Below are 14,269 nucleotides of genomic sequence, written 5' to 3'. Positions count from 1 at the left end.
ACAAAGGTAACATTTTAATGAATTCAGTTTAATGTAAGGGCTAGAGGCTAGGCTTGTAGCTCGCTTCGAGCAGCCTTGATTTTTTTTGCCGACCGGAACGACGCCATCGGCGCTATTGCAAACAAATCCTCATTGCATCGGCGGGGCTGCGATAGTCGCTCGACGTGCGCTTCACTTGACATGTCAAGCGACGTATGTTTTTGTTTTGATCAGCCTTCAAGAAATGGCCCGCTGATTGCCACGATCTAAGATGTTGGAGCCACGGCTCTATATTTTGGTTGACCGCCCTGGCCGCCGTTCCTGAGAGTTGCAGCCTCCGAATAATACACCACCGGGGAAGTGCCGACGCAGCCTATCGGGTCCGACCGATTTCGCCGAGAGGATATCCTGTCCTGTCGTCTTCTGATCGTTCTGCACCGCGCCCAGCGGCTGAATAGTACGCGATGCCCGGGATCATGAGTGTCGACGAGTTCGTCTCCGAGACGCAGGAAGACTACAACTCGCCGACGACGTCGACTTTCGTCGGCAAGATGAACCACTGCCGCCAAAGCGTCAACCTACTGGAAGAGGTGAGATGGACGATCATCGGCCCCTCCGAGCGTGACCAGTCGACGGCGGGCTTGTGAAAGTTTGAGAAGCTTCGCCGCAATCTGAGACTTATTTTATTGGCGTGAAGATAGTTCGGTGGTTCGTGAATAATATCCACCTGCTGAGGGAGAGAAAAAAAAAATCGTAGATGGGGAGTAGGAGGGCGAAGGGAACACACCCACCTTTCAATAACACGGCTTGCGCAAGTCAACCGAACGTATTCTTGCGGCGCGCTTCCTTGTACGTCGTTTTGTGCCGGCCTGCTTTGCTTCACAGCCAATTTTTGTTTCAACGGGTCGTGTAGCAGATGCTGCCCGAGTGATTTTATCCCTCTAATTGTAGGCCCCACCGCTAGGTCGGTAGATTTTTTTTTTTTTTTTCGGCACAGTTGGCGCTAATCTCATTTGGGCGCTCAATAGTCGGCCGCCTGTTTTCTCCACAATTTTCAGCGCGGTGCGCGCCGAATAATGTATGGCGAAATAATTTAAAAGTAAACGTAATAGCTGTGTCGCACTGTCTGTCAGCGGAAGGTTCCTCGTAAGCGTATATGACTCGGAACTGCTGACACAACTCGCTAAGTAAACGTTAGTTTCGGTTCTGTTTATTTAAGCAGCGCATTTTCTTTATTTCGTTGGCATGTTGCCAACACTGCAGGTTGCAATCGTGAGCTGTGCACATTCTTGAGCAAAATGAGAAGGAAGCCAGGCGCTTACAATGTACTTGAATCGTTGCAGACATTGGATTTCGATCGGGATGGCCTCACAAAGATGAAGAAGGCTGTGAAGGCTGTTTACAACAGTGGAAACAGTAAGTGATGACAATGTTGGGCAGCTTTCTTTGTATGCTAATAATTTTTTTACAAGGAACAAGCATCATCAAACAGTTCAAGTGAATTTGCTATGAAACTTTTAGTTGCAGTGATGATTTATGCATGTGTGTTTGTTCAAACTGGTTTTATGTGAGCTTTAGGTGGTGTCATGACCCGCCGTGGTGGCTCAGTGGCTAAGGCGTTGTGCTACTAAGCACGAGGTTGCGGGTTCGATTCCCGACCGTAGCGGCCGCTTTTCTGATGGAGGCAAAAAACAAAAACGCCCGTGCGTACGAGATTTCGCCGCACGTTAAAGATCCCCAGGTGGTCCAAATTAATCCGGAGCCCTTCACTACGGCGCGCCTCATCGCCTGCGTTGCGTCGGCACGTTAAACCCCAGAATCAATCAAGAAATCAGTTGGTATCATGAGGGACACGATCGAAGATACACATTAGGTATGGTTAATCGAGAGCATGAAAGGGTCTTGCAGCTCTTTATAACATTTCCATACATGCCTGATATGTGGTAGGTGGGCTCCAACAATAACTAATTCCACTCTCATCTTGCAAGTAATACATTTTACTGCAATATTTTATCAGAACATTAGTAGTTCTGCTGGAAACAGTATCGCCTGAAAATCTGGGCAGATTATGTTAAATTATTTTCTTAAACTTAGGGCTAGCAATCAAATTTATCGGCAAAACATATCTGGCTGAATCTGACATTTCTCACTGTTGCTCAGCAGCGCATTCATCCAATAACGAGTTGATGCGAAATGACCAGTGAAATGTGCAAACCCACACTTGATCAATTACAGTGAATTTTGCTGGATTGGTTGGACCAGCACACGGATTTATCAAAGGCGGTGGGATCTGGCATAAAGTGAGCAAATTTGAGTCTACCAGAAAGCCCAGTTTGGCTCTGGCTGAAACCATTGATTTGGCTGGATAAAAGGTTTCTCATGCCACAGAGCAAGTTGATCTGCATTGGCTCATTTTTTGCATGACCATTGCAACAACAGAGTCCGTTTTCTCATGCGCAATCATCTTGTGTGGATGAAGTCTCTCCTTTGTAGCCAGCCTCCTTTACCGTAATGCCTTGGGCCAAGGTGTAATATTTTCTAATTGAGTAACGCTAACATAGATAAAGGAACCTGTTGCAGAAAGAAAGGAAAGCATTTCTCGGATCATCCAGTGAGATTCATTATTAGTGCAGCATAGAAACCTGCATGGTATGAAAAGAAAAGAAGAGGGGGGCATAGGGATGGTGGAATACACCAATAGTATTTAGGGCAAAAAACAAAAAGGTTAATTTTTCTTTTGAAGGAACTTGGAGCAAGGTCACATGATATTCCGTCAAAAGAATCTGACATTAGCAGGCAGGCTCAAGTGAGGAGTCATTGAAGTGGACGAAGCTCTATTACGGAGTGGGGCTTTGAATCTGGCAGAAACAGCATGTGGAGCTTTGTAGCGTTCTCGGCCCATGTGGTGACACGTCTTCAATGCACAACAATGTCCTGACTGTCGACTATTGGCCGTTGAGTACACTGGAAGTAAATGCCAGTGTGGCGGCGCTGAATTATTTTATATAAAACGTTTACCTGAATTGCATAAGGAAGTGAAACCATGTGGTCACATTACGAATAAAAGTATGCCAGAAAGGCAGGCCTAATATTACAGCTTCAAAAAACAAGGAAGTGTTTCAATTTGAAGTTGGAAGCCATCTGTTCACACTAGGAGTAAATAGCAAACAGTAGCACAGCTGTAGCAGAAAAGGCCCGGCTGTACGTCAATTTTGAAAAACATTTTTCTTTAGTCTCCAAAAACTTTATTTCTTGTTTTTGTCCCTTCTAGTTACCTTTTTTTATATCGGCAGTGTCCCTCCTACTTTGTTTTGTCATTGAAATAGGATGCAAGCATTTATAAAAATAGAGGGTAAATTGTGATCTTGTTATAACTGCTACTTTGTCATAGCCAGCCTCATTACAGCAAGTAGCATTGCTTCAGTGAGCATTGCAGTAATGTTCCTCCTGTCCTGCCACACAGCCCACGTGGACAATGAGGTGTACCTTTCCAAGGCGCTCGAGAGGCTAGGGGCCAATGCGGTCACAAAAGACCAGGAGCAGGACATCGGTACGTTGGACATATGCCCCTGTGCAAGGGGCTCGTTTCTTTTTCTGTCAACGTAGCAAGCTTTGACACAACAATACCTTTCCACATATTCTTTTTACAAGTGTACTTGTCCGTAAAATGTCCGAGTTACATTTAATGTTCTTTTTTTTGTTCAATTAGCTCCCACACCAGATTATCGGCAAACACTGATACCCGTTGTACTGACACTTACCCTGTGCTGGTCGCAAGCAGTGCTGTCGTGATACTTGTGTTGTCTTTTCCAGGGGCTGCATTTTTAAAGTTTTCAGTCGTGACAAAAGAGCTCTCTGCACTCATGAAAACGCTGGTAAGTTTCTAAGCTTTTTGTGTATTACCAAAACTTGTTATTTGATCTTAGGTAGAAAGAAAGTGATAAAGCGCATATGAAATGCAATTGTTTAGAATAGGCAAACAGTGATTCACCGGAGCAGTGGGTTTTTGAGGTGCTTGGTATGCAAGTTTCAAGACAAAACCTGCCTGTTGTGCTCGAAGGACTATTTTTTTTTAAGACTTGAAGGAGGGGAACAGCGCAAATTTGACAGGCACAGAAGAAGGAGACGACACGCACAGCGCTCCTTCTTCTGTGTCTGTCAAATTTGCGCTGTTCCCCTCCTTCAAGTCATGAACCAACATGCCCAAGCCTCAGTCCTTGCAAGCTTATTTTTTCTAGACCTTACTGAATTTCAATCTTTTTTCATAAGTTGGGAAAAATGTTAGTGGGGAAAAAAAGTGCTTTGACATATCTATGAATAAAGTAGTCTTAAAAAGCACACATCTTCATTTCTAATGAGGGAGTGTTACGAGAGAAAAATATCAACATCTTTGGTGTTAATCTCTTGCAGATGCAAAGTTTGCACAATATTATCATGTTTCCCCTGGATAACTTATTGAAGGGCGACCTGAGAGGTGTGAAGGGTGTAAGTATTCTTACAGGAATCTTATTTCTATGCGCAAAATGAGTTTTCTGAGCTTCACTCGCTTGCACCGCAACTGCCACCCTTAGATGTTTAGATTTCTTGCTTGCAAATGTATTGTTATTAATGCTGTGATTCCAGGACCTCAAGAGACCATTTGATAAAGCATCTCGAGATTACGAAGCCAAATCGTAAGTGCACAGCATTCCTACTTTTATAAATAGGGCAATTTTCTACTAGACGCTACCTATCTAATTAATAGCAAATGCACATCGTAAAAAATAGCCCTTTACTTTTTTTAAAGATCTGTGCAGTAGAATTCAATTCTCGTTCACTGTTACTTGTGTATTGGTGTAATAGTATGACAGCTTAACGTGTTTATTATACGGCAAACTAATAAAAAATTGGCCTCAGTTTATGTTGCATAAGTCTGCAGCATTTAAATTTATAGGTGACGTTAATGCATGCAAGTTTTGGCACTTATTACATTAACAATAGCGAAACATACACTATGGGATATTAATTCAATTTTAGCTGTAATCGCCGTTTTTCGGATGGAGGCAAAATACGAAAACGCCCATATGTCGCGATTTTGGTGCACGCTCGAGAACCACAGGTGGTTAAAATTATTCTGGAGCCTTCAAATGCTGCGCACCTCGTAGCCCAGCTATAGCTTTTCTGCGTAAACCAGGAAAAGTTTTGAATTTCTTTTTAATGTACACTGGGACGAGCTCTGCAAACACCAGACAGTGGAGTGATGTCATGGTTCCTTTTTAAAAACCTTTTTATGATAATCTGTGATTGTGGGCTGTATAGAAAGGGGGAATGTTGATCTTCGAACCAGCTTGACTTTTTGTTAGTATGTTTCGGTAGACCAGTTTCACCACCTTTAAAATGAATCAAACCAAAGCAAATCTCATCGAAAAATGGAAGGTTACATTGTACAGCAACCGACCTTAAGAAAAGCAAATCAAGTCCTGAAGAAACCATAGGCAAAGTTTCATTTATTTACCAGCTAACAGAAGTTTATTCCACCAAATCCCAAAGACTTGTCATTATGTGGGACTGTTTGGTTGTACACACAGTTGAGGCTTTACAGTTACTTGAATCAAAGTCTGCTGGTCTTGAAAAATTTGTACAAGATTTCACGACGAATGAATGTTTCTATTCTAAATTTATATGTATTTTTTTTCTCAGAACGAAAATTGAGAAGGAAAAGAAACAACAGGCAAAAGAAGCTGGGCTAATTAGAACAGAGATTTCGCCGGCGGAAGTAAGACCTATTTCGTCGTCGCTTGTTTCCTTTTGTCCAAGTGTCAACTTGGTGCTGACATTTTAATTTCCTTTTGAAAGATTGCAGATGAGATGGAAAAAGAGAGAAAGATGTTCCAGCTTCAAATGTGTGAGGTGAGAGTTTTCTGCATCAACCACTTTCCTCGTTGCTTGTCGCCATTCGCTTTTCTAACAAATTTCGTGTCGAAAATTTCATTGAACGCGCCCCGTATTTAGTGCATTGCTATTTTACAGGTTTCAGGCGTCTTATTTCACATAGAGCATTCCCCTTATGCTAAAAATAGCAACTCCAGACATATAGCAAAAAATGTCCTACCTTGGTACAAACTTTCATCAACTGAAACATTCTGGGGTTTATGGTTTGCTTTTGTAAAGTGTAAAGCAGAAAGGCATATATGCTTGAAGGTACCGGTGCATCATTCGAGCTGAGTCACTTCATGCAAGGTCAGCCACTCGCATCCATCTCTTCATGCTTCAGTGCTCATTTGCAATAGTGTGTGACATGGAGTGTGTGATCTTGAATTTCTAATTAATGTGCAGGGCTGTAGAGAGAGCAAAGAAACCCTACTACGTCGACCTACGTCTCTCAGGGACATTCTTAGCTGCAGCCAACCCACAAAGCCATATAATTTAAGCACTGTATTGTTGTTTTGATTAACATCGGGTTGTCGTCATGGTCATATCGTATTTATTGAGGTCAGTAGGTATTGAGATTTACATAGTTGTAAGGCCCCGTGGATACAAGGCTGTCGTGGTGAATACACTCTAAAGTCACCAACAAATAAAAGCCAAACTCTGCATCATGGAAGTTTTCAAATTTCAGTTCATGTAGCTCTAATAAGCTTGTATTTTGAGTATATTTGCAGGTTGTAGAAATGAAATTTGATAGTTACTAAGGAATTTTGTTTCTATTGTACAACCACTAAATGAAGTGTCAGAATTTGTTTCTCAGGGTTCAAATTTCCCTTTACGTTACACATTTGCTGCCAGCAGTACATACACGTGTAGCACGCGAACACATGCCAAAGCATGATATATGTGTAAACGTTCGCAGTACCTCATCAAAGTCAACGAGATCAAGACCAAGAAAGGGGTGGAACTGCTGCAGCACTTGGTCGAGTTCTACCATGCACAGAACAAGTGAGGGTCTTACTGCACTCATGCTGACTCTAAGTCAAATTTTCCGCGCCAGAACTACATTAGTGTGCATTACGTGCGCTCTTCTCTCGTCCTCAGCTTCTTTCAGGACGGACTGAAGACGATCGGGCACTTCAACAACTACATCATCGAGCTCTCGAGCAAGCTTCAGAGGGTCAGGCAGAAGCAAGACGAGGAGCGCAAGAAACTCATTGACCTCAGGAACACGCTGAGAAGTTCCCCCTCCCTCGACATCAAAGACGTGGGTCCCCCGTTGGTCTTTCCTCTTTTATCGTGGTGGTGGCGTGCAAACGTTGCAAAACGGTGCGATCACTATTAAGAAACTAGTAGAGCCCCAAGATTGTTTTAAGCTTTTTTTAAAAAGTTTGGACGAAAAAATAGGTTGGCAAAGGTCACTGCGTGTTTCTCTAAGAGAAAGCTAGCTCCAAACAGACTCGCTTTCATCCTGTCCCACCCGGCTATAGAGCTAAAGTTGCTTTTGCTAGCAATTTCTACGTGCTAGAGAATCCCTGATAAAAACGGTCTGAACAATGCTGCTGACTGGTCTACCAGGCCTGAGGCGACCATTCAGTGGTTTTATCTCTTATCTGGCTTTCTTTACACAATTATCAATCCAGTTCTTTTGTTTATGTTATCTTGTGTGTGATATATTAGTGGAACGGCCATGACACATTTCCCTGGCAGCATAGACGGGAAAACACCAATGATTGCACATTTCTTTTTCCTCAAAACACAACAGAATACTGCTTATTCAAAATTCCCTGTAGCAATTCCTGCAAACCAACATGCAAGCAATCATTTTGAGTTAATTAAAAATTCGCATGGTCTAAAAATTTGCATGAAAAAAATTCCTTAGTGGTTTGACAAACTTCTAGTTGGCCAGTCTGTGTTGTAGGAACATAACAGATTTGTCTTTAGATGGTGAATTCATCAGCTGCTTCGAAAATAAAACAAAATGAAATATTGTTTCTTGGGTTTGTTGTCTAAATGCTGATTGCTTACTATGCTTTTCATGTCGTGTGGATAAATAAGCACAAATGTCACTACCTTGAATGTTTTTGTGTAATGGTATCACTTCAGCTAAGTTACAGTTGAAGCTCTATCATAACAGGAGTAATAAGTGGACATCCAGTTCCCTTATGCATACTGTGATGTTTGCACTGCCTTTGTTTCTAATATGCGAGCTTTCATTATCAAACTCGACTGTAGTACGCTGAAAAACAGCAATGCTTTGAGGTGATAACCTGAACTTCCTGGTTCACATGAGCAGCAAGCAGTTGTTACAGGAGGCTGCATTAGCCTTTCATATTCCTCTCTGGAACAGGTCAGCTCTGTTGGCTACAGCCTACACCAGCCACAGGGGAACCAGCACTACGGCTACACCAAGATTGGCTACCTGCACAAGAAATCTGACGGAAAAATGCGACGTGTCTGGCAGAAGAGGAAGTGTGAAGTCCGGGATGGATATTTGTACATCTCGCACTCTGACGTAAGCTTCCTGTTTGCGGCATATCCTCTTTCCGCCTTTCCTTGTGCTTTTGTCACTTTGAATCACTGAGGAGCGCTTTGTTTCAATGCTTGTTAACCGCTGTTTCCCTCCCTATTTGCGAAATGGGAGGAAAAGCCGAGAATTACGCACAAAACAGCAAGCTTTCCCGCGGCCAGACTTTTACATCTGCAGGGCTGTCTGCAGAGCTGAACAAGGAGTTTCACTGCTTCGTTCAATGAATGTGCTGTTCTAGTACATACCTGAAAAGCATTTAAAGCCTGAATGTATTAATCGCGCCCCGTTTCTTCCCTAAGTTGCGCAATTTTACTTCAGTGAAAAATTTTGTTTGCACTTCATAATTTATGCGGGGTTGTTCGTGGAGTTGCTGAGGACAATACCCAGAAGCAAAACATAACTGTGTTGCAAAAGGGTTTGCTGACGAGCCAGTTGGTACATTGTAATACATTTTTTTCGTTTGTAATGCTCTTTCCATTTTTTTATCTTTCCTTATATATATGTTCCTCCTGCAATAAAGCGCTCAGTTGTTGGTCAGCGGCTGTAGTTGGTGGTTTCTTTCATCGTCCTGTCTTTTGCACTGTTTTTCTTCATATAACTGTGTTGCAGTGTCATTACGGCATGATATAGCATTAGTGTGGTGGGACCTTAAAAATATTGCACCCATGTCAAGTAAACACTTGGAAGCAGTCACAGTTTGTGCGTATCCTATTAGAGAAACGAAATGAGGTTTTTATTCAGCATGCAGCACTGGGGTATGCAACCTCATTCACACAACCCAGCCCCTTTCTTGCGTAGTCACCTTTGTCGCGACTTTTTTGCAGGAAACCAAGCCACCCACAAAGCTCAACCTTCTGACGTGCCAGGTGAAGGTAGGTTTGGCGTAAACCCACTCTCATCCTGTTTCAACGCCTTGTTCTGACTGCGCACCCAATCTCCCTTTGCAGAGTTTGCAAGAAGAGAAGCGATCCTTCGACCTCATTTCCTGTGAGTATTTGTGGGGAAGCCTGTTTAGACTCTGACTCACCTGTATACGTTTTCTTTCTCCCGCTACGCAGACAATCGGACATACCACTTCCAAGCCGATGATGACACAGAAATGGAAGCGTAAGTAACTGTGGCTGCTGGCTGCTTCAGTTCAGCTACCGTATTTGTGCGATTCTAATGTGCACTTTTTTGCACTAAAAGTAGCCCTCGAATTCGTGTGCGTATTACAATCGGGTGTAAAGCTGGAATCAAATTCAAAGCGTCCAGCGGCATTGCCATGGACACTATAGCTCTTTAGCTCTTCCCAAAATCCAACTCAATCCAATCCAAGGCACTCCATCAACATCACGCAAGTAAATTTTGGCATACCCATTCCTCGGTGGCCACCTTCGCCAGTTGTTTGCAAATATTTATTCTGAAATTATTTTTTCAGATTTTTATGAGTAAACGTACCAGCGCGTTACAATCAGGGGCACACTAGAATCATGCAAATATGGTATTAATACAGTACAATTATCGCTTCAATTCAGTTATCAAAAATCAGTTCAATTATAGCAACTTTGCCAAACATTCAAACTTGCTTATAGCAAACATTGCCTCTGATTGACTTGATTAGAGTGACCCCTGGTGTGCATTTTTGGTGTCAATAAAATAATTCTTAATTTTAAGGAATGAAATTGAAGTTTGTTTACCTGTCCAAACTCATTCGTCCCATCTATCTTTTTGTTCGTACCACAGTGCCAGCAATGACCCACCAACTAGTAGCCCCCTTTCCAGGCCTACCGTATTTATTCGATTATAAGGCAGTTGCGATTATAAAGTGTAGTTTGGCAAGTAAAAAAAAATCGCCACACACACACCACACACACACACTTGTTCAATTCTAAACACCCTCTTTTTTTCCACGATCGCGATGCCCAAAGTGAGGGGGGTGTTTAGATTCGAAATGCCTAAATTACTCTCCTCCCCCTCTTGCTGCTGTTTTTTGCAGCCGTATCTCGATGAGACAGCCACAAGGAATAACGTTTCATTTGGCAAACATTACCAAAATAGGCACAGATAAGGAACCCACTGGTCACATCTGATACTCGGTTACCCTCACTACCATACGAGCCCATTGTGCCGTTTAGGCTGCCACTCTCTGTTTCCCAGCAGGTCGTCTTCTGTTCTTTTGAGATGGTTTGTAATTAAAAATTTCATAAATTACTTGGCCACAACGTCAACTAGGGCCCGCTTCCATGCGTCTGAAATCAGCCTTGTGATGTTTACTTAGAAAAGGGGGGGGGCTTAGATTCACGTCCTAACATTTTTTTTTTTTTTCAATTTTTTTCCCTAAATTAGGAGAGGGTGCCTAGAATTGCGAAAATATGGTGTGTGTGTGTGTGTGTGTGTATATATATATATATATATATATATATATATATATATATATATATATATATATATATATATATATATATATATATATATATATATATATATATATAAAAAACGCAAGTTTACTGATGATCTTTCAGGAAGAGGACTGTAAACTTGCGTTTTTTTAATGTTTTTCTCGTGTGTCTCTGTCCTTACTTACCTTATTTTCTCGTGCTCTTTGTGTGTTTTTTTGTTTCCAAACCAAAGATATATATATATATACACATACACACACGCACACGCACACACTGAGCTTCAAATATAAGGGGGCGGTATGACTTTGAGACTGCAGTTTGGGGAAAAACCTCACCTTATATTCGAATAAATACGGTAGTTAACCTACTGAGTATATCCGAACTGTCTCCTCCTCCACCCCGAACGATGCAGGTGGAAAGCAGTGCTGGTCAACTGCAAGGAAGGGGCCCTGCGCAAGGCCTTCACGGAACCTGGGCAGGTGGGCGGCTGCACTGGGAACCAGAGCCTGCTGGAGTTCCAGCAGTCCATCATACGGCAGGTGCAGCTGCTGCCTGGCAACGACCGCTGCTGCGACTGCAACTCCACCAAGGGTGAGGAGGGCCACACTGGCACTTCGTGCAAACGTCCTATGACCGTGCTTCACTAGACCGTGTGGTGATCTGCACGTAACTTGCTACATTTAGCATGAAAGCTTTCACCCTAACAGTAGGGCTGGATGGCCTACGATCAGCCTGACCATTAAATCTCGTAGCAACACATGCTATATATCTCTTTTAGTCACCGTGCCTCCATATGGAGACACAACTTCCTTTGTCGTTTTTCTCATGTTCGAAGCCTTCGAAGCTAATGTTCGAAGCCTACGAAAGTGAAGGTAGCGTCATCTGATGTGAAACGGCGGAACCACACTTATAAACCTTGTTTCGAAATGGGCGTCACCACATTTAATGGGAGCTTAGGTGAGCTGCCGTCCTAAGTTCTCTTCTACTGCAACGTAAATCATTTATAATGGCTAAAAACACCTGTTTCATGTGCAATAAATATTATTTCATCTCCTTGTAAAATGGCTCAGGGTATTCGTTAATTTTTTATAGGGAAAAGCAGGATTGAGTCAGTGTTTTTATATGAGGATGCGAGGCCATTTGCATAATAGCTATTCTAGAGAGACGGAACCTATTTTCCTTACCTTTAGACACCTAAAACTGCAAAACCTGCATGTATGGAATTTGTCAGCAGTGTATATAATGATTCGGGACTGAACGGGATACGCAGTGATGCTACTTCTAGCAACACTGTTTGCCTTTTTTCTCTGTGGTTTTGGAATCAAAGTACCGTAAATTGGAAAATAAAATGCTGCCATTAAACGGAGCTATTTTGCTGGCAAAGGGGAGAGTGTGCAATGTTTTTATGAGCCATCCACATTCGGCACATTGTTATAAAAAAGAAGCACCAGTAGATGAGACTAAACTGTGCCAACATTAGGCAAACTGTTAAAAGAAATGAGGGTGGCGTCTCTTTGTTTTTTTTTTTTAATTTGGGGAAGGATGGCATTAAAATATGCATGCCTGCATGTGTGTGTGCGTGCAGGCATGTGCATGCGTTAACTTGTGGCACTGGGGTTTGACGTGCAGTTTTCCTAGATGGCGTAGTGTTTTATTGACTAGCATTGGTGGCTGTTACTTCCCAACCACTTCTATTGGCCATCATTTTACTAAGCTGCTTGTTTGACTCCCCCGTTGCACTTCTGCAATTTGACCTAAATATGAGGGTGGCACATTTTGGTTTTGGCATTTCCGAGGTTCAGGGTGCGCACGTGCTCACAAATGCAAACTTTCACAACCAGCAGCTGCTAAAGGCCTGCCACATAACTGACGAAGGTCAAAATTTGTACTTTTTTTTAATTTATTTGCATGACATCCATGGCCGCTTGGCACCCTAATTGTGTTTCTCTTGCCAACAGACCCAACGTGGCTGTCTACGAACTTTGGCATCCTGACCTGTATTGAGTGCTCGGGAGTTCACCGAGAGCTTGGTGTGCACATCTCTAGGATACAGTCCCTCACTCTGGACAACCTGGGAACATCGCAACTCTTGGTGAGCCGACACTGATGTCAACCCTTTTTTGGTGATCTTTGGGCGGCTGCTAACAGTGCCGATATAAATGCCAAGATTAGGTCTGCTGTGCTCTGCGTCAATTTTCCGATCAATGTCAGATTTTGGGAGCTGCTTTGTTATTTTTCTACTTCAAAGCTTGGTAGGGCTTATACTATGCCTGCTTGGTTTTTCAAAAAAACAAAAAGAGGGGACATCACAAGATTTCTGCATGCATTAACCTTCAGTCAGATAAGCCCAAACTAGTATCTTTGTCCAATACAAACACTAGAAAACAAGCACAGCTTTGCACTCAAAAGCAAAATGAGGCGCAGACCTTTGAACTCGCACAAAGAAGCATGGTGTATACAGAACTGTCATAGCAAGCGATAAAGCATAGCAGAGCTGGTTTTAGCAAAACAGAGCACTTAATTGCCGACACAGTCTCTCGCTACCTGCTCGCACCCAGGTGCAATTTTGTCACAAAAACAAAAATTACAATGATGGGTGCAACCTTTTGACGGCTGACTGCACCTTGCATTACTGGGGGAACTGCTGTGGCGTCATCGCTTTTGTTCACCAGCATTGTTTGCTTGCAGCTGGCGAGAGTAATGACCAACAATGGTTTCAACGAGACAATGGAGGCCACAATGACGCAGTCGAGGAAACCAAGCCCAACGAGTCCCATGTGAGTTGCTCATTAAGGCCATTAGGTGCTTAAATCTCTGCATGTGTTCATTGAAAAAAAAATGGGCTGTTGCTTGCCCATTTGTGCAACTCCTTAATGAGAGCCAAGTTTTAGTTGTGTTCACCGTAGGGGCAAACTTCCTTCAGAGAAGGTTAGGTGGAGTCTTGCCAACGTCCCGTGCGATGAGAGTTGCATACGTTTAATTAACCCTTTCCTGCTCACAGGAAAAGCAGTGATTTTGGGTAGTCTAGCAAACAATTTTTTCCCGGTCGCAAAACAGATGCAACATATAAGTGTAAGGGATCAAATTGTAGAGGTGGTGACTGTTTGAAACAGGAATTTTTATTTAAAAAAAAAAAAAAAGCTGCACAGAAAAGTTTCGGGAAAGAAAAAAAAGCAAAAACGTCGGTGTTCAGTTCAGTTCAGTTTAGTGTTGCTCCACAAAGAAAAATGCACAAAAAAAGTTTAAAATATACATTTTCTACATATTATGTACTATCAATGCAAAACTCCTGCAAATATCAAACACCTAAGTGTAAAATTTCTTGACTTACGAAAGAAAATGTTAGTGCTAGTGGGTTTCATGTCACTTTGCAAAGCAGTTCCTCGAACTTGTGAAGCATAGAGTGGCCACACATGCATCACAGTAAACCTTGGTTTTTCTGCTCCACTTTTTTTTTTTGGTCGTAGCACAA

At 42.5% G+C, this 14,269-nt stretch overlaps 1 protein-coding gene across 1 annotated transcript in view; it reads left to right on the top strand.

Moving 5' to 3' along the window:
• Positions 1–117: 117 nt before the first annotated feature.
• Asap (ArfGAP domain of ASAP) overlaps positions 118–14,269 on the top strand; it is a 39,228-nt gene continuing 25,076 nt past the window's right edge. The window contains exons 1-17 of the mRNA XM_077683184.1: positions 118–569; positions 1,323–1,395; positions 3,443–3,529; positions 3,793–3,854; positions 4,390–4,464; positions 4,603–4,652; positions 5,659–5,734; positions 5,815–5,868; positions 6,809–6,894; positions 6,991–7,153; positions 8,237–8,401; positions 9,241–9,288; positions 9,364–9,403; positions 9,475–9,523; positions 11,210–11,388; positions 12,756–12,889; positions 13,486–13,574. Coding sequence (XP_077539310.1) covers positions 444–569; positions 1,323–1,395; positions 3,443–3,529; positions 3,793–3,854; positions 4,390–4,464; positions 4,603–4,652; positions 5,659–5,734; positions 5,815–5,868; positions 6,809–6,894; positions 6,991–7,153; positions 8,237–8,401; positions 9,241–9,288; positions 9,364–9,403; positions 9,475–9,523; positions 11,210–11,388; positions 12,756–12,889; positions 13,486–13,574 — 1,556 coding nt within the window. The 5' untranslated portion in view covers positions 118–443. The remainder of the gene's footprint in view (positions 570–1,322; positions 1,396–3,442; positions 3,530–3,792; positions 3,855–4,389; positions 4,465–4,602; positions 4,653–5,658; positions 5,735–5,814; positions 5,869–6,808; positions 6,895–6,990; positions 7,154–8,236; positions 8,402–9,240; positions 9,289–9,363; positions 9,404–9,474; positions 9,524–11,209; positions 11,389–12,755; positions 12,890–13,485; positions 13,575–14,269) is intronic.

This window comes from Haemaphysalis longicornis, unplaced genomic scaffold (assembly GCF_048455015.1).
Source record: "Haemaphysalis longicornis isolate Haplotype H1 unplaced genomic scaffold, Haemaphysalis longicornis Haplotype H1 scaffold_9, whole genome shotgun sequence".
Lineage (NCBI taxonomy): Eukaryota > Metazoa > Arthropoda > Arachnida > Ixodida > Ixodidae > Haemaphysalis > Haemaphysalis longicornis.
The sequence above is the reverse complement of the archived record's forward strand: the minus strand, read 5'-3'. Positions and strand labels throughout refer to the sequence as shown.